The sequence below is a fragment of the Penicillium expansum genome, assembly GCF_000769745.1.
Source record: "Penicillium expansum strain MD-8 chromosome Unknown contig224, whole genome shotgun sequence".
In the NCBI taxonomy this organism is placed as follows: domain Eukaryota; kingdom Fungi; phylum Ascomycota; class Eurotiomycetes; order Eurotiales; family Aspergillaceae; genus Penicillium; species Penicillium expansum.
The window spans coordinates 340,871-359,743 of record NW_015971275.1 but is presented as its reverse complement, the minus strand read 5'-3'; the positions used below and the strand labels follow the sequence as shown (position 1 = coordinate 359,743).

Here is an 18,873-nt window from a genome sequence, read left to right as displayed (position 1 = left end):
GCCTATCCGAAAGGTTGTGGAGGATGGTCAATAGTGACTAAAAGCAGGTTCAAACATGTTATAGATGTCAAAGTAAGACTCGGAAAGCCTTGTCTAGACTGGCGTCTAGTTGCAGGAAGTCCACAAGACGTCCCAAATGATCAATACCCCAGAAGCCTTCCTTTGCGCCCTGAGCATCTATGCAATCGAACCAAGGCAAACCAAAGGCGCCGGAGGTGAAAACCTGTTGTGTGTTTCCATCCAAAATGGCTTTTGCCTCAGGGCCTTGGAACTGTAGAACACGGTTAGAAAAGAAAACAACGTGGCATGCAAACAAGGTGAAACATACCTTCTCCAAAATTTGCTTAGCGTTCTCAGCGCCAAGCTCACTCTCAAAGACAGCAGCGAAACCGGACTGAGTGAGGACATTCGAGTTTCCCTCTTCCCAGAACCCGCGATAGAGCTTATCTGCGATGGGAACTAGCTTATTGGGGAATTGTGTAGCCAGAAGGCTGAGAGCCAGCTGAACCTCCGAGGTGGACGCGGGAAATCCTTTGGGGATGGATTCGGACATGGGAACCTGCAAGCGGCGGGCCCAGTAAATACGCTCTCGGTTGATCCATTCGAACTTGTCTATAACAGGGAGTTAGCATGCTTTAAATATGGGTTACCCAGTACATAGCGGTAGAAGAGTAAACAAAGAGGAGCCTACTCTTGACTGCAATAGGAGGCGTGTTTTGGCACGACTGGAACAAGTCTCGTAGGGAGACGGGGACATATTCAATGTCACATGTCGCGAATACAGGGGACGTCTATAGATAATCATTAGCTGATACCCCATCCATCAACTCCTTTAGAACATTCGACTGACCCTCAAAGCATGGAACGCGATGCAGGCGAAGGGACTGCCAATGTCGAAATAAAAGGTTATTTTAGGAGCAGCCATAATTGGAATAGTATTGTTTGATGATAGAATATTAGAATACACCTGAATTAGCACACGGGGCATAAGCTCTTCATATAGTCAACATTATTTTGTGATTATTCATATCTGGGGTCTGATTGAGGTATACTATTTTCAGGTGTTCCCAACGAATTTTCGGATCTCAAAAACACGCCGATTGAATTTAGGTTCGGGTGGATTTCTGGAGCCCGGGACCCAACCTTCAACATTTCCAAGGTTGAATGTTGTTCTCCTTGTTGAGAAGGGTATTTTAGATACCGGGGCACAACTGGGTTGAATCTCACAGATCAAAATGTCTTGCAGATAAGGATCACACGTACTAGAATACAGACAAATCATCTTATTATTTCTGCCGTATTAAAAGTTTTGGTTGAGCATGCATGCATCATATCAATATATATAATATTCTATTTACTACCACAAAGGATCGGAAAGTACTGAGAATATACAGTTATTTAGGACTATTTCCCACGGTTTCATATTTACTCAAAGCTCTCCATCTCTTTCCACTCTTGAAAAAGACCCACGGAACCGGCAAAAGTGCCACTGCAATAAACCCAAGCAAGCTAGAGGCCCACTCTGTACCGAGCTTGTTGTACACTATACAACATGTAAGGATATATTTTTCAGTGTCACCATAGAGTTCATACACTTACTTTGGATGGTAAACAGAGGAAACGCAGCCGCGAGTCCATAACGTGCCAAGCCATTGGCGCTCATGGCACTTGCGACAGTGAGGCCATGATAAGTATCAACGAGGTACTGGGTTGTGCTCACGAAGACACATAGATTTCCCCATGCAAAAACAACGATGGCAACGACGGGACTCGCCCAGGGAATATCAGCTCTAGCAGTCCATGCAAACCAGAAAAGACCGATTGGTAGTCCAACACTACCTATCAGTGCTGGATAGAGGCGATATTCGGGTGGGATTTGCCCGTCTGGATGCTTTGAGGCTTTTGGAAGGTACAGGAAGATGTTGCATATTATGACTGTCACAGTTCCTAGTAGAGATCCGACGACAATGCTCAAGAAGACAAGGCCGGAGTCCTCGAGGTTGAAATGATAGATACCTCGGAAGATCAATGGGAAGGCCGCGAAGAACGAGAAGAGTGTCGCAAATTCACATGCAATGTAAAGGCAAATGAAGCCAACGATGGGTTCAGTTACGAGCATGTGGATAGGGCGAAGGAGGGAAATGGTTACAAATAAGCGCAGCTTCGAAGAGAAAGACGGCGATGAGGGGAGCTCTAATCCAAGTTCCTTGGCACGGCGACGCTTGATGATAGGGTGAAAAGTCTCTTTGGCCATTGCAACTGTGATACACGTAAAGATGGCAAAGAAGATCGTTGTCCACTGTGTCCAACGCCAGCCTTTCCGATTGACAATGAAACTTCCGATCACAGGCCTAGGAAATAGTCAGGAAAACGGAGAACTTGACAATAACGTAGACATGAGAGATATTGACCCTAGACCAGGACCCAAAAAGGGCGTAAGAATAAAGATCGCCGATGGAAGAGCGCGTGAAACTGGTTTGAAGGTCTCATTGAGAGTTCCGGCCGCAATGGCCAGAGTCGGTGCGTAGCAGAAACCAGCCAAGAAACGTAGAACACAAATCCCCGCAAATGTGGGACAAAACCCAACACCTAGAGTAAATAAGGTGCCCAGAGACATCGTCCCTAAGTAGACTGGGTATCTCCCGACAGTTTCGGAAAGAGGTCCTCCAACGATAGGACCAAGTGCTAGGGCGAAAACGTATAGTGATAAAGGTAGGATAGCGACTGTGCTGCTGACACCAAACTCTTCCATAAACTGCGAATGAGCAGGTGATAGTATAGATACTCCAACAGTTCTAGATTATACGTCAGATTTCAAGCCACATTCACATTGCGTGGAAGAGTTAACCAACGTTGTAAAAGCCGCCCAAGCAATCATCGTCACTTGTAGTACCTTCTGACTTGTCGGCCAGTTGTAAGGATTACTGGGATCATCATCCCAATTCCATGTTTCACTGCGTTTGGGCTTCTCTGCAGTGGTGCCAAGTGCATTTTCGAGCGCATCGTCGAATGATGGCCTTGAGACTTCCTTAGTACCATTTATATCGGCCTTCGGGCCGTCTTCCAGTTGTAACATGTTGAAAATACGGCTGAAATGTCAGTAGAAAAACTCTGAGAGGTACTCATCTTGATAACGTTCTCTTATAACGAATGATATAAAGCAACGATAGGGTAATCGCTAATTGGAGAGTATTGCGCGACTACAGATTACATATCGATAATCCTTCTACAACCGAGGCTGAGGTTATATAATCTCAAGTATTGACCAAGTCGCGTTCATCGTCCCAATTAACCTTCAAAGGCCCTTAGAAGCAGGTAAAGCGGGGGCTGTCCGGGAAATATCAAGTGGACGAGAATTTGATTGGCTGGAGAGAATAGCGCTAACCTACCCTGTCCGAGGAATATTTTGATTATTCAACATTCGATTATTCAACGCGTGCACTTTTGAGACCTGTAAATTGAGACTGGGTAAAATGGTGATTGCTTTGTTGAGATTTATATTTGGCTTGTTGAGGAGACGTTTATTGTGGTTGAATGGAAAGTAATTCTGAAGATTCGTGGCAGTAAGCGACAACCTTGCGTCTCAGTAATCTTAGTCTCGTTTGCCATGGATATAGTATCAAATAACCGTATCGCCTATTTCATTACACGGAAAGGAGCCTCTCCTTTGGGCATAACTTTCTTACCATCTGCAGACAAAAAAGAATCGATATCTTAGTCACCATCAGCGGGTAGTGCGAGCCAGGCATGTGTTTTTAGCACCCCCAAAAGATCCATTATCCATTATCCAAAGCTTCATATGACCGGCATAACGAGATATTCACAGCTATTATGGAACCGGATACAGGTACGTCACTCCTTGAAGGAGGGATGCAAGCCCGCGAGACATCGAAGAAAGGTGGCATTGGTGTTTGATGGGGTTTGATCGGATGAATAGTGACCTCGGATGTATGCTGTTGGTAGGATGATCGACAGTAGAACAGATTGGCGACGATGAATCGACGGGACTTTTGAATATGTTTCTGGCCATTTTCCTGCAGTGTTTGGGCAATACGAGACAAGCTTACTCCGTAGATGGCGCAGATTGCAACGCAAATCGGGTCGAAGGTCGGATATAGCAAGCAATCTGCAGAGAAGCTGAGTCACATGTGTTGTTTGCCAGCAGCCGCTTATCAAACCTGAACAAATCATCGAGACAACTCCAAGTCTCCGAGTTGACAACCTCACCCTGAGTCAGCTTCTTCGGGTCAGGGTGCCGACTGCTTGGTCATGGTTAGTGATGGCAACGCCACTAAATTACCCTGTTGCGCCCTCCACTATCATCAGCTTCTTGTTAGGAAAAGCCCTGTTTTTTGTCTTAGACAGGGCTCCGGGAGGCTTCGCAACTCATCAAAGGATAGTTTTTGCTTGGATTTCCCGCCTTTCCTGGCAAGTAAGCAATCTTCGGCCCCTTATCTCAAAACTCCACCTTGGCGATCCCGGAAATCCTTCGTGGCTCCTCGATACGAGCTTATGCTATGCTGAATAACAAACAACCATGGACCTTTGCATGGACATGAGAGATCTAGAATTGTTAATCTACAACAATAGAGAGAGCCATGGTTCGCATAGCCAAAGAAGACCTTGGAACGGCAATTTTGGGCCTGATTATTCAGGTGTCAAATTCCTCTGGGTCTACGGGTGTCATGACCTATCTCATACGCGGGGCGTACGTAGCCGTATATCCGGAACCCTCTCGGCCTTCGGGGTTTAATACTGATTTACTAAAATTTCTTGCACGGAGATTAAAAGGTCGCAGACTTCCTCCACATATTGTGTGAAACTCATTATTATCCCCCTCAAGCAGCTACAGAGCTATTGCTCTAGCAGATTACATGAAGTTCTACCCTAAAGCGCGAGAGCAGCGGCCTAGCATCCACCACCCATCTGTTCGGCCGCGTCGATTGGGTCTTCTAAAGGCAGCATCTGTCAATTTTCTGCTTCTCCAAATTCTATTCTTGGGTCTATTCTGTTGGATATTCGGCGCTCTCTTCCAGCAGTCCGGCCATATCCACAACATCAATGTTTTGTTTGTTGACTATGATGGCGGCGCGATAGGCGATGCGGCCCGTGTCGCATTCCAGAAGCTCAAAGGACCCGGCTTTCCAACCTTTGTTGAGCGATCTCCCTCTGAATACCCTCAGCCCGGCTCAATTGAAGGTGCAGTTTGCGACATCAAGTACTGGGGAGCGTTGTACACCACAGCAAACGCGTCGAATGCGCTGAGTGCCGCATTTGCGGGTGGGTCGGCTGCCTCGTCGTACGATAAGAACAATGTTCTCACAATGGTGTGGAACGAAGTGCGCTACCCGACGGTCGTTGACTCCGCACTTGCCGATAGCATGAAATTGCTATCGGAGACTGCACGTGTCGCGTACTCGCAAACTAACGCGAAAGAGGCTCTGAAGAGTGTCAACACTTCCGATCCTGCTGCGCTTGCAGCGTTCTACGAGCCTTGGACATTGGCCGACAACAATATTCTACCCACATCACAAGGATCAAGGGCCATTTACAACACGCTAGTTATCATTTTGATTCTGATCCAGGAATTCTTCTATCTGGGTACTGTCAATGGTTTATACGCTCAATTCAAACTCTACACATCGTTGTCACCGCATCGCATCGTCATCGCGCGCCAACTTATCTCTCTAGTCTACACACTTGTCGGAGCCATGTGCACAGCCGGCGCAATCTGGGCATTCCGCAGTGGCTGGGATGTCAACGGCAACCAATTCGCGCTCACTTGGCTCGCATTGTGGCTCTTTGCGCATTTGAACTTCCTCGTGCTAGACGTTTTTACCATCTGGCTTCCGCCCCCCTACGTACCAATGGCGCTGATATCGTGGGTCATCTTGAATGTAACTTCTATCATTCTCCCATTCGAGCTGTCACCCGCTTTTTTCAAAGTGGGCTTCGCCTTACCAGCACACTCTATCTTCCAGGTACTCATCGACATCTGGTCTTCTGGTTGCAACCCCCAACTCTATTTCGCGCTACCTGTCCTCTTTGTCTACGAAATCCTTGGCATTACCCTGAGTTCCATCGGTGTTTATAGAAGGGCTCACTACGCGGGCCTCAGTCAAGAAAAGGAGGAAAAGGGGTTCCAAGAGCGGGTGGCGGCCGCACTACGGGAGCAGCAAGAGGCTCAAATGGTCAGACGGGAAACAATGCATGATGTCGAAGGAAGCGGGACATCGGATAGCGAGGATGACCCACGGGGTGCTATGCAAAGACGAAGCACCGCGACAACAACGGCAGATCAAGCGGAGTTAGTCAACATCATCAGCCGTGAGATGTCCCGGTCGAAGGCCGACAGACCAGATACAGCCCGAGAGAGCACCGGGCCGTCTTTTGCCTTGGCCTACAAATTTTGAACGCGCACCCGGGTTGCTGCAAATGTTAAAAAGCGATGTGAATACAGTAATAATATACAGTGATAATATATAGGAGACAGGAATTTATGAAGATTGTGTACAGAGATCTGAGAAAGATAAGAAACCGCTACTTCATCATACTATTATCAGAACTTAACAAGGCGCTCTAACAAATATCGATTCAACTAACCACTAATATAGAGAGGGCGATTCGCGCGAGGGTTATCGGGAATATATATAATCACTTACCCAACGCCTCCTTCCCCCCATATGACTCCTCAGGAAAATCAGCTATCGGGGTAGCCCAGCTCGGCCCAAGGAGCAAGCGTGCGATATAGCCATCATCGCTGGGATCCATCTCACTTTCATTGTCACTAGCGTCAATCTCCCCAAATGGCTCTTCCGCAAAATCAACTACCGATTGGGCCCATTTTAAACCAAGAAGCAAGCGTGCGATATAGTTGTCGTCGCTGGAATCCATCTCACCTTCCTCATCACTATTGTCTGCATCAGCCTGCTGGTCAGTCTCTTCGTCAACCTTCCCCTTATCTCTATCGACGTCAGCGACAGGACAAGGGAACAATGAAGATTCAAGAACCATTCGTTCCAGGGCATCTGCAACTATAACGTTACAGTTTATGTCACTCTTGAGTAAATCAATTTGTCCGGGCAAACCTCTTTGAAGGGTATCACAAAGCTGCGTAAAACGAGCATCCTTCCCGAACTGTGCACATATGCGCGCCAGACGGGAAATTGCATTCAGCCTTGCAATTACGAGTGAGCGATTCTCTGGATTGGACCGGAGATCGCGGATTCGACGCCTGAGAGCTGTGAGCATACGCTCGTGTTGCTCGCTATCATTGAGTGGCGGCATATCTGTAGATGGGTCTCCTGAAAATGTCAGTATACGTAGTGGTTGGATAGTACTTACCTAGGCATTGTAGATGGATTCCAGGATGCGAGCGTTGACCAGAGACGTGTTTACCTTTGCTGATGAGGCCCCGATGATGTGGCCATAGGAGCTATTTATCATTTTGTCGTTCTTCAAGTTCTTAAAGAATAAATCATCCGGCAACAAAGGCTATTGTTGTAGATAAAGAAGTGACTGATACAATTCCATTGTTGATAGGTTCTGCCATGCGACAAACGTTCATGTGTTTCTACAAGGAACAATAACAGCCCATAAAGCTCGTTTGAACTGGATGAAATGAAGAAAGGATCACGATTAATAGACATTGAAAATTTGGAGGTTGTACCCATCGACCAGAGGACGCATGGTTCGGAACAGCGGCTTTACGAGTTGGCTTCGCTAGCAATATATTTTGTTTGAATCGAGAAATATCATGTCAGCTGTCGTGATATAAAGCTGTAGGATACCAAAAAATTTCTCGATTGCCGAGTGTTGATTTTTGAAGATTTGATTTGGTATGCCCAAGTGGATTCCTGTAGTGAAGCCTAATCAGTCTATCCATCATGCTCCAGCAGGTCTTTTCTTGCATGCTCCGACATAAAACGCAGGATATTACATGGTTTTAATACAGGGGAATAGGCCTTCCCATGGGCTTATAGCGGGCAAGTGGGGTCAACGTAACGATTGCGTGCAGTTTTTTGTTTTCAAGGCACAGTTAGGCCACAAGATGAAACATAGCTGTCATTTGCTTCGTACTGTACTGGAGTCCTTCCGAGGATGTACATCGAAAGAACACGCACTTGGCAGGGGCTCTTGGTCGATGTCAATAGGTAAACAGATTCAAGGTGTTCTCTCAGTCAGAGAGCTTGATCTGCCCACAGAGGACGACATCTTCCCCAAATGGGTACCATTTGACATTCTTCAATCTTGCTGCAGAGATCGCATTTCCATCCTCGTCAAAGCGCCTAGCGGGGGAGACGACCACACCACCTTCACCCAGCCATGTGGGAGCAATAGTAACAATCACGCTGTCTAGCAAAGACATGTAAAGTGGGCTCAAAAGGGATTTGATGACCTGACCACCACCCTCTATCATCACGCTCCCGAGGCCGTTCGATTTCAGGGTGACCAGCAAATCTGGCCAGTCAATCTGATGTCGGCCGGTATGCGTTCTAATCATTTTTACTGAGATGAATCTTCCGCCGTATCTTTCCAGCAACGCTTGCTTCTTGGCGTTCGGTTTGTCAACCGCGGTGATGATCCATGGGGCACGGCCACGCCCCTCTCTGCAAAGTTGGAACAGCTTGCTGTCGTCTGAAAACTCCCATCGGGCTGTTGGATCAATCACAACTGGTCGAGGTTGGCCAGCTAGGCCCTCCTGGCCATAACCACCGACTCCTGTGATTCGACAGTTGAGACCGGGATCGTCTGCCACTGCCGTACCAACGCCAATGATAATTCCGTCATGGCGGGATCGCAGATAATGAGTCATTGCCTTAGACTGAGGGCCTGAGAGTACCGTACGTGCACCAGGGGACAGAGCTAGAGAAGAGTCAAGCGAGGTCGCGAATGTGAGTGTTGTGAAGGGGAGATCAGACTCAGGTGCCGAGCCATCCTGTGGCGGTAGATGAGGCTCTAAGAACCCCCTGTCTGACTCTGGAAACTCCAGTGCATCTCTAGGTGCTGAACTCATGTGGATTGTTGCGGGTTTAAAGTTGTTTCACGCAATACTTGCTGTTGGAGGTGCGAGGATCTGAAGCTCAGCCTTGGCGGTGAGATCAAGTTGATATTGCTGCCTCAGGCCTAATACGCGCTGACCCCACTACCCAACCACATCGCCGAACCACGATTGGACACAGACCAGCATGGCATGTCCGCCAACAGAGGACCCTTGTGATGCATCTGAAATCCTGCAACTGCGGGGGCTTTTACGCGACCCCCCTGAAGTCCACAATTCCTCCTGTTTCACGGTGTTCAACAATCCATACCGAATCTCATACCCATTATGTCAGATCCACACACTCTTTCGCCCGGGAGCCAATCAACCTTGGTAATACGCGATCGGGAGAAGAGAAAGAGGACTAGTACATCGAAGGTCCGCACGGGGTGTGTGACCTGCAAGTAAGTACCCAAAATATGGTGTCAGATGAACGCTCAGTGGATGAGGAGATCCGCAGCGCGTAAAAACAATGCAGTGATCTACCCGGCCCTAGAGTCTCACTTGGGTAACAAGGCCGACGCTAACACCCGTTTAAAGGTCTCGACATAAGAAGTGTGATGAAACTCGGCCCGCTTGTCTTATGTGCACTCGTGGTGGACGTGTATGTCAAGGGTATACGGCACCACCCGATAAAAGAACCCGTGAAGTGCGAGACGCGCGCACCGTGAGGACAAATGGTGGGGCTCTAAGCATTGTACATGTGGGTCAGCAACAAGCCCAATCCGCTGGTTTGGTCTATGTGCTTGATGGGAGTCAAGTTGGCTTGTCGCGGATGGAACGTGACTATTTGTATTCGTTCCGTTCGTATACTGCTGGCCAGTGCGCTGGATACCACTTCGACCCATTCTGGCAGGTACTTGTCCATCAAGTCAGTGAATCTTGCCCCGAGGTCCGCCACGCAGCTATTGGTATCGGTGCCTTGCATCGTAGATTTTCGAACCCCGATTCTAACCGGAATGACATTTTCCCAATACGGCAGTCCACAAAGGCCATTGCTTGTCTCCGCAAGGCTATGATGAAAGGCGACCAATCGGATCCCTCGGCCACGGAGAAGATCCTGGTGGCCTGTGTTGTTCTAGTTACATTCGCTCTATTCCAAGGGGATGTTGATGCCGTTCGCTGTCATCTGCAAGCTGGCACTAAACTCCTTTGGGAGTGGAGAAAGAAAAATCCCAAGAGCCCAGCTGCTTCGATTTTATTACATACATTCATACAGCTCCATATTCATTGGGCAAGCGCTACGAGACTCCAGGATTATCTGGGGGGAGACTATCCCTATCTTCAAGAACTTATCCATGATAACCTCGTCGATATCTCTGCACATCCCGATGAACTGTCAAGAGCGACTATGCTGGTGTCTGTTCAATGTTGGGCATTGATGTTCAGTGATCCTGTGTCCTTTGACCCACTGAACCCCAATCTGTCTCGAGGATTTGTATGGGACACCCCCGCGAATAAGGTTCATCGACTAAAAACGCAAGTGGAGGAGTGTAGTGCTCTTCACAGAAAGACTGCCTCCCCCACAAAGCTTCGTGCGTTCATGGTCGTCCAGATGCAGATTGAGATGATGCAAGTTATCCTCGCGTCAACAACATTTTCAGGCTCGGAAACAGAATGGGACCCTCTCTGTCCACATTTCAAACGTGTTGTCGATAAAGCAGAAGTGTTATTGAGTAATTTCAATCACTTGCCCGACCCATTATTTTCTGTCAAAGAAGGATTCCTGGGATCCCTCATGTTCTGTGGGCTCAAATGTCGGGACTGGACGGTTCGGCAGAAAGTGTTGGGTATCTGCCAAAAGTACAATCGACGCGAGGGAATGTTTTCTACCGCCGAAGCTGTTCTCCTATTACAGACTGTCTACGATTTTGAGTCTGCGGGGATTCCACCGGGAGAGTATATACCCGAGTCCGCTCGTGTACCTCAAGCATACATCGCCGAACATCCCAACCTTTCGAAATTCAACACCAAAAGTTACATCAAATATTGTGATAGGGATGGGAATTGGTACAGTAAATGGCTGTCACCTTGATACTTTGGGCACTTTTAAACGATGTGATGATTGACATAAGCTTTATGAATTATAGATTTCGGGATATATCTACATACATCACTGGTGCCACACCGTCTGATGACACAACTATGCAGCAATGAAAAGTAGCAAAATCAAAGCCCTTGTCTCTGAAGATATGTTAACACTCATCATTTGCTTGGTAATCTCATCGAAAAAGTACAGTGATCACGCGTGGCAATGATTCAAGGGGATTTTCAACGCCATATCATTCAATATCACCCCTCACTGCCCAGTGGGACAAAGTGGGCCGTAATTCGCTCCATCCAAATACCGCTGGGACCACGAGGGGCTCCCCACACAGGTCGGGCAGTAGAAAAGACTCCTCGGATCGTACTTTTTCTTGATGAGCGCTAAAGGCACGTAGTTTGTACCGTAAAAGTTCGTTGCCCATTGGGGATCGTTGCGATCGGCCTTTCTTGTAGTTAGTACAGTTGTGAATTTGCAGAAAGGGAAAAATCTCCATACCTCATTCATATAACTTCCTAGGAGTGGATCGAGCGTTTTCATAGCCCCTCCCTTAATATCAGTAATATCGTGCTGGACAATTTGAGCAGATGAATGATTATCCCAAGATCGAGCCACAATGCTGACTATATAGGTAGACCGCCAGGCAGGATTTACACTGGAGTACTTGTCAGATGCATCTGTGAGGACCTTCCCACCCCCGACGAGCTCGATACTACTTAGGGTAAACTCCTCGGAATTACCCGCAGTGGTACCAATCATGCTGCGAAGAGCGGCACGATTGGTCGTCAAAGCAGCTTTGCCAAACATTCGCGATGTCATGGCGGAGTTGGGGGAAGCAACCCCAACTGGCTGGGACACACCAGACAGATCCTGGAAGTATGCCCCATACGTCGGGAACTCATACCATACTACTGATACACGAAGTGAAGTGCCGTTATACTTCTGCAATGTCTGGAAAAGTTGATCGAAGGCTTTCTGTGACTGGACAAGAGACTTGCCCATAGCTGCAACGACGTGCATATAGCCAGCTGTTTGATTCGCCATGGGGCTGTTGGTAGACCAGGAACCATATCCGGAGAATCCTGCATCCATGATGTTGGGATATTGCTGGTAGATATCGGTAATCGCGTCTAAGAGCGATTCCATATCTTTAGTGAGTGGAGTAATTGCGAGGGACTGTGCGACGACAGGCTTGCTGGGATATACTTTGACAGTCATCGACGTGACTACGCCGTAAGTACCACCCCCTCCACCTCGAATCGCAAAGTATAGATCTGAGAACTGACAAGAATTGGCCGTGACAATATCGCCATTTGCCAATACAACTTGCGCTTCTAGTACTTGGTCTGCGGCAAGCCCGTAGTCATGACTGGCTGGCGAGTGTCCCCCACCTTGCGTGTAACCACCAATACAACCAACGGTCTTCAGGGCAAAATCAGCCATTTGCTTTTTGTTAGGGAAGGGAATTTACGAACCGGGTCTCCCCCGCCAACAATCGTGAGATTGCGTTCAAAGGCAACTTTGTATACATCTTGCCAAACATAACCCCCGGCAATTACCATTGCGGAGCCATCCCACTTGCTGTTTGCACATCTGTCCGATGGAGCATATCCTTTTTGGAATAAAATCCCCTTTCGAATGTACTTGATCCAAATCTGCAGTGCTCCATAGCCTTCAGATCTACAAGCAAGTAATCAGTCAGAGTTGGGTGTTTGTTAAATACTCGTGTGCTACTAACCTCCCCAACATGTCGTGTCCTGTATTCCTAATCACAAGACGTACGTGGTTTTTCTGTGCGAATTCAATACCAGCTGCTACCTCCTCGGGCTCTGTTGCATTGATGGTATACACTGGAGCCGGCCCTAGCGTACATGTGCGAGATTGAGAGCTCATGTCGATTGGAGGGCAAGATTCATCTGTAGGACCAAAGTACCCCACAGGAGATAGCTGTTGGAATGTGGAATTTGACCACTGCGACGAGACACGCGCGCATTCATTGTGATTCTGGTAAGTGCCGGGGTAACATGATATAGCGACTGGAATATTGCGGATCAGCTTTCCAGATACGGTTGTATTGAGGGCATCCCACGTAACAAGCGAGGGCCAACAAGGATCTCCGGGAATCTGGATAGTGAATCAATTGCAGTCAATACAAACGCAGCGTGGGCGTTTTTCCGGTTGGATTTTGTAAAATCAACTTACGCATTTGCATGAAGCCTGAAGACCCGCATAGCAGAAACTAGCGAATTGCAACAATGAAAGAAGCGTCGACACCATCGCTAGGATTGATTAAATGAGACCTTGGATGCTGGAGTCAAGAAGACATCTAGGGCTAACGGCGTTTGTTTCTAACCGTACACGGACATTTTCCCGCAGGCGTCATGTGGAAGGCGACCCGATGATTCTGCATGACAAACGTGAGTGTACGGTGCTTATAGTTTTGGACTCGTCTCATGTAATCATCAGAAAGACTGGGCAGTCACGATAACCTTCAAACTGGGAAGCTCAAGGCTTCAATTGTCAGTGCCCAACCTGAAAGGCTCGAAGAATAACCCAAAGGGGATAATGTCAATTACAAGATTCTTACAGAGCCTTGTCAGAAAATGATACTTCCTGCAGAGCACTGTGGACCATATTATATCCCGTTTGCAAAGCCTCCCGTCTAATGGACGGGACGAAAATTTCGAATACGACGACAGGGGTTGGGAGTTCGCTCAATTTAAATCCAGGCTGCAGATCTTAGCATTTTGGACAAGTTCGTTTGCCGCCCTGAGCCCAGTGACAACCCAATAACCAAGTAATTCCCTCGTACCCAGGCCTTATTCACAAACAAACCTCTATTTCTTCGAGAGTGATTTTGGAGATAGCTTCTCGAAGTACTCTGTGTGCCCCGCTAGAATAAAGGGTGCATCTCTAGGGAGAATTACCGTGGACTCCGCAGATTCTTAGATAATTGCCTGCATTTAATCTGTGCTACCCTCTTTCTAGCCCTGGCTAGGTTTTTTTCAGGCCTGAAAGGGTCCCCTAGTCTTCTGTCTTGCGCAGAGGTAACTAGTAGATCAAATAACCGTAGCCTATCAGATTACTTCCTAGCTCGCACGTACACAAGCAGACTAGAGAATGATTCCTTATGATTTCGCCCCCCAAAATACCTATCCACCATGGACAGAATCTGAGCTATACTGGAGCGCCCTATCTGTTGTCACTTTTTGGACAAAAGTGTACACATAGCGTCACGGCTTCATCAGTACTGTGACTATGGACGGACTTCCTATTCCGCAAGGTGTGGGGACTAAGCTCTCAGTGAACAGCCTCATTGCTGTCACCTGGGCGGGAGCAGGATTGGGAATCTTCTTTACCTCTGCCCGTATCGCTATTCGAATTGTGTATGTCAAGCGTCTACTAGCGGATGACTATTTTATGCTACTCGCCTTAGCCTTTTTGATGACGAACGCAATTTTACAGACCCTACAGGCACCACATCTCTATTATATGGTCCTCAATACGGCCGGGCCAGACATCGTCTACCATGGACTTCGCTACACCTATTACGAATTTGCAATCATTGGAATCTTTTGGTCTGTACTATGGAGCGTGAAAGCCTCATTTTTGGCGCTATTTTGGATGATATCCAACGGGCTGCCCCGGTACCGGCGGGTCTGGTGGGCGACCGTGATATTCGCAGCCTTAGCATACATCGGATGTTGGATTGCGTCGGTGTACACTTGTCACCCACCATCGAATTACTTCAAGTTTGGTAGGAAACTCTTTTACAATTTGTCGTTCCTTATCTAATGATTCGCAGGAAAATGCACAAAGCCAATTGATCAAAGAGGATCTGTCATTTCCATCTCATATAGCACTGCGGTGGACATCCTTACAGATTTATTGAGTACAAATACCCCTTCTACCCTCTATTTGGATCGAGTTAATACCATAAAACAGTAATGTCCCTCCCGCTCCGCATCATCTGGCAAGCAAAGATCAACATGCAGCAAAAAATCGGGTTAGTAATAGTATTCTGTCTTGGAATCGTAATTGTCGCAGCGGCAATTATCCGAGCAGTTGCAATCACCGGAAAGGCATATTCGGACCAAGCAGCACTTGCAGTATGGAGTGTTGTCGAATCTTCAATCTGTATGTTTTTCGCGAGCATGTACACCTTTACCATCAGATCCCTAAAGAAAATTAAAATAGCTATCGTCGTTGGATGTCTTCCTCCATTCCGAGCGATTATATCCACCAAGCCAGGCTTTAACCGCTCTCCTTACGGCTCCTCTGGTACCACGCCAAATTCCTATGATCGAAACCATTCACGAGGGAAACACCGTTCCGATACCGCAAGCTGGAGTGAACCTCCGTTGCCATTACAGGAACTTGGACCATATCAGACCAATCTACATTACAGAACATGTGCACAAGATGTGTACATAAGTGGAGGTCAAAGAGCTGGGGGGTCAAATAACGTCCTGCGTATTGCATCAGAGGAGGCACTGACAGGGGATATAAAAATGGTACAAGAATTTGTAAGTTCAATGAAAGTATACATATTCTACACATTATCAAATCGAAAGATCCGAAGAGCTAACTACGATGTGCACACAGAGCGTGGTATCTTCCAGATAATGCTCTCTGTATGAATGAGATAGATATTATCTACTCATGCATGGTCGCCGATCGTGGCGAAGTTTATAATTGCAATGGTACTTCTAGGATAGTTTTTAGTTGGTGGATCTGGTCGCTATAGGGGGGGGGGACGAAGATCGATAAGATCTGATAATAAAACCAATCTATAAAACCGTGAGTGCCAGAGAAAAAGGCGCTATAACATAGTGGCTAGGTACTAGAGCTTGCTCTACCCAGGTGGTATGGTCGTCTTATCCATCTTTGCGTGCAAAAACGTTGAAGGAAAGGGTTGGCTAGCTGTGAAGCAGCAGTACTATGTGAACCATCCTTATCGTGAGGCTGGGCAACTTACCTCTTCAAGTGTTTTCTAGGAGCCTCGCGTTGGGCAGAAAAGCAAGTTGAGTTGAGCATAGCCATTGCCACTAGTTGGAGAGACTCCTGATCGAGTTTGAATTGTAGCCTCACGTCATATTAAAACGAGCTATCTCGATATAATGGTGGATCTGTAACTAGCTAGCATGCGTCTAAAGTCATAAATGTTTTCGCCCATATACGCCAATTTGAGCAAGCTCTGGAAATTCTGTTTGTCGGCATCAGATTGCAAGCACGGTCTTCGAATTTCTTATTCAAAATCATGGTATGCATTTCTGCATCGAGGAAGGGTTGTTCAAGAACAGCGAAGTGGACAGCAGTTAGGGTGTTGCAGGTAGTCGTACCGTAATTCTCCAACTACGTAAGTTGGAGAACCTTCTTCTCGCGCGGGATTTGATCAAAGCTCTGACTTCTAAATAATGTCACAGTCAACTGTGTTCTTCGCTGGATCTTGCTCCCTGTCTGTTGAAGTGCAAGCAAGAAAACTATCTCACGCCGCGAATCAAGGCCCCAGGTAGGCTCAGCAAGCCTTTGAATCACTAAGCAGGTGTAAATCCCCGTGTTCAAGGTGTTGTTGTGAAATGAATGTCCTTCCTTGACGGTCCCAACGGAGTCACGTTGTCCCGGCACAAATAGCTCGCTTAATGGGTCTGTCCGTACGTCCAGATAAACGACCCAGGCCTCGACACTAATCTCATTCCCCTCTGATGCTAGGAACTGGGATCCAAGGTCAATATTGGTGACGTTTTCCGATGCCGCATTTATATCAGAATTCGCCAGCAGCTTCTCCGGGAACACGACCGCCCCCTCCCATCCTGCCCAGCTCCAACTGGGGAACTGTGCCCGTCTCTGTGGGATGACTCCATCTAAATGCATCCAGGCCAGAGAATTGGGGTGGCTTTTCAGTGGGAGACCATGCACAAAGCCGCCGGGGAACAGCTGCGCCCCCAGAGTTGTGAGCATACCGCGGAAGGCGTTGATGGAGTCGCTCTCTTTAGTCATTTGACGAATCGTGTATATACCCAATAAGCGGCTAAATATTAAGAGTCGTCTCCAGGGGGTTTCATCAGAATCAGGTTTCTATAACTGGTCATTAGGGAAAATGATTCATGGCACGGACGGGTATTATGATGGAGATATTGAATGAATCCCTACCACTTCATCCCCATACAAAAACCGAGTAAGGGGGTCTTCACTAGTCGATGGGTGAGGTGTGTCGTCGATTATAGTATCGCCCTTCGTCGTGTAGTGCAAAACCTCCTCGAATAAGCCTTCACGACATTCAAATGCTACTTGACTTTCACTGAAGAAAAGCAATCGCTTAGATAACAGATGTTCTTGCATGGTCCAGGCTCGACGAGACCATAAAGTCTCGCTTGTTTCTGTAAAATACGACGGAGGACTGGTAAACACGGTATGTCCATCGATGTTCTCTGTGACTTGAGCCAAACGTGGAACAGATATACCGTGTAAGCCAGCATTTGCATTTAGGCCTGACACTGCCACGATGGTCACAGTGGCACCGCCATAAATGATGCCCATCCAGCGAAGTTGCTTTTCTTTTTCTTTTCTTTCAGACGAAGTGAGCTCTTCGCTTTGATTAATGCACAAGGCGTCGACCTAGCTATATAGATTAGATAACTGAATGGCTGATTAAGGGATTAGATGTATATACACACCCATAGATACCGTCTGCCCAAAGCCTGCGTCACCGTAATAGCATCTTCAATAGTCTGTGGAAGGCACCTGTTCTTGAGCGACCCAGGGGAAGGTTCTACGCCTCCCCATACATAGCTCAAGGCAACATAATCGCAATCGGGTGGGCAAGGGACCACGATACGCTCGACAATGTCGATCATGCGAGTCTCCAGCAGTTCTGGCCTTTTCTGCTTCTGCGTCGAACAAGAGGTACAATGTTTCTCTAGACATAAGCCTAGTGCCTGGCGAAGCAGGGAAAAATCAACATTGGAACTGATGGGTCTCATACTGTTCAATTTCCGATCTGGGGGCGCAAGGCGAGGTTCAAGCGCGATTGTGGGTGCGTAGATGCGTGGCTTTTCTGTCAGTGAGTGACTGGGGCTGAATGGCATAGAGTTACGAGAGATGCTACTCTCGAGGTAGCTTTCAGTCATATGCAACACGACCGCGCATTGCTTTCTCAAGTATTTTGGAAGAGTATCCCAATTGCGCAGTCTCAGATAGGTTCGACGTGGTTCAAAGTATATATCAGCCTCGGTTGTGCGTGTTATTTTTCGACCATTAGTAATTTGTCGGACAGGTTCGTATTTCCTTGGTAGAACACAGTAGAATAGCCGACAGATGGGGCATGATGCCGTGAGAGTAACCGATGAAGGGCGACCAACGTGCAGCATCGATCGCGTAAAATCGTTAAAACTCTGCGTTTCATATTCTTGTCGCGGGTCAGCCGTAGGGTCAGATTTCAGAAGCACGCCAAGAATATCGTAGGCCGAGCAACGAGCACACAGAGAGCTAGGCTGCTGATGGAGGGCTGAGATCAACTCAGCATCTTGAGGTGAAAGACCTGAAACTAGAGTGTCCGACTCGACATTCCTCCCAGTTTGTGATATTCGTGACTTCTCCCCCTGAAGGACAGGACAGGGCCCATTCATAGGTTCCAAAGTGCGACAGAAAATGCACAATCTGTACAAGGTCTCTTGGTGGCACATTATTTGAGACATTTTCTACCTAGGAGGCGAGGGGATGAGTATCACAATGAGCGTGTTGGCTGATAATGAGAGGGGCTGTTAGACACTCAGCGTCCGCCCAAAAA

The 18,873-nt window shown here is 47.5% G+C and overlaps 7 protein-coding genes across 7 annotated transcripts; 2 read left to right on the top strand and 5 right to left on the bottom strand.

Moving 5' to 3' along the window:
* Positions 1 to 67: 67 nt before the first annotated feature.
* Positions 68 to 3,076, bottom strand: PEX2_067660 (Major facilitator superfamily; the record flags this gene model as incomplete). Its single annotated transcript, XM_016744037.1, has 8 exons — positions 68 to 271; positions 329 to 612; positions 692 to 791; positions 851 to 884; positions 1,471 to 1,543; positions 1,600 to 2,351; positions 2,412 to 2,795; positions 2,853 to 3,076. The coding sequence occupies 8 exons, from the start codon at positions 3,074 to 3,076 to the stop codon at positions 68 to 70; spliced, it is 2,055 nt and encodes a 684-aa protein (XP_016599750.1).
* Positions 3,077 to 4,874: 1,798 nt separating this feature from the next.
* Positions 4,875 to 6,413, top strand: PEX2_067650 (SNG1 family protein; the record flags this gene model as incomplete). Its single annotated transcript, XM_016744036.1, has 1 exon — positions 4,875 to 6,413. The coding sequence occupies one exon, from the start codon at positions 4,875 to 4,877 to the stop codon at positions 6,411 to 6,413; it is 1,539 nt and encodes a 512-aa protein (XP_016599749.1).
* A 241-nt stretch (positions 6,414 to 6,654) lies between these two features.
* Positions 6,655 to 7,287, bottom strand: PEX2_067640 (uncharacterized protein; the record flags this gene model as incomplete). The annotated part of the gene is made up of 2 exons (XM_016744035.1): positions 6,655 to 7,034; positions 7,089 to 7,287. 2 exons carry the CDS (start codon positions 7,285 to 7,287, stop codon positions 6,655 to 6,657), a joined length of 579 nt encoding a protein of 192 aa, XP_016599748.1.
* Positions 7,288 to 8,176: 889 nt separating this feature from the next.
* PEX2_067630 (RibD family protein) lies at positions 8,177 to 9,016 on the bottom strand (the record flags this gene model as incomplete). Its single annotated transcript, XM_016744034.1, has 1 exon — positions 8,177 to 9,016. One exon carries the CDS (start codon positions 9,014 to 9,016, stop codon positions 8,177 to 8,179), a length of 840 nt encoding a protein of 279 aa, XP_016599747.1.
* A 443-nt stretch (positions 9,017 to 9,459) lies between these two features.
* Positions 9,460 to 11,075, top strand: PEX2_067620 (Zn(II)2Cys6 transcription factor; the record flags this gene model as incomplete). Its single annotated transcript, XM_016744033.1, has 2 exons — positions 9,460 to 9,503; positions 9,581 to 11,075. 2 exons carry the CDS (start codon positions 9,460 to 9,462, stop codon positions 11,073 to 11,075), a joined length of 1,539 nt encoding a protein of 512 aa, XP_016599746.1.
* A 264-nt stretch (positions 11,076 to 11,339) lies between these two features.
* PEX2_067610 (uncharacterized protein) lies at positions 11,340 to 13,361 on the bottom strand (the record flags this gene model as incomplete). Its single annotated transcript, XM_016744032.1, has 5 exons — positions 11,340 to 11,528; positions 11,583 to 12,506; positions 12,560 to 12,764; positions 12,823 to 13,208; positions 13,287 to 13,361. 5 exons carry the CDS (start codon positions 13,359 to 13,361, stop codon positions 11,340 to 11,342), a joined length of 1,779 nt encoding a protein of 592 aa, XP_016599745.1.
* A 3,846-nt stretch (positions 13,362 to 17,207) lies between these two features.
* PEX2_067600 (HET domain-containing protein) lies at positions 17,208 to 18,769 on the bottom strand (the record flags this gene model as incomplete). The annotated part of the gene is made up of 2 exons (XM_016744031.1): positions 17,208 to 17,702; positions 17,762 to 18,769. The coding sequence occupies 2 exons, from the start codon at positions 18,767 to 18,769 to the stop codon at positions 17,208 to 17,210; spliced, it is 1,503 nt and encodes a 500-aa protein (XP_016599744.1).
* Positions 18,770 to 18,873: the final 104 nt, after the last annotated feature.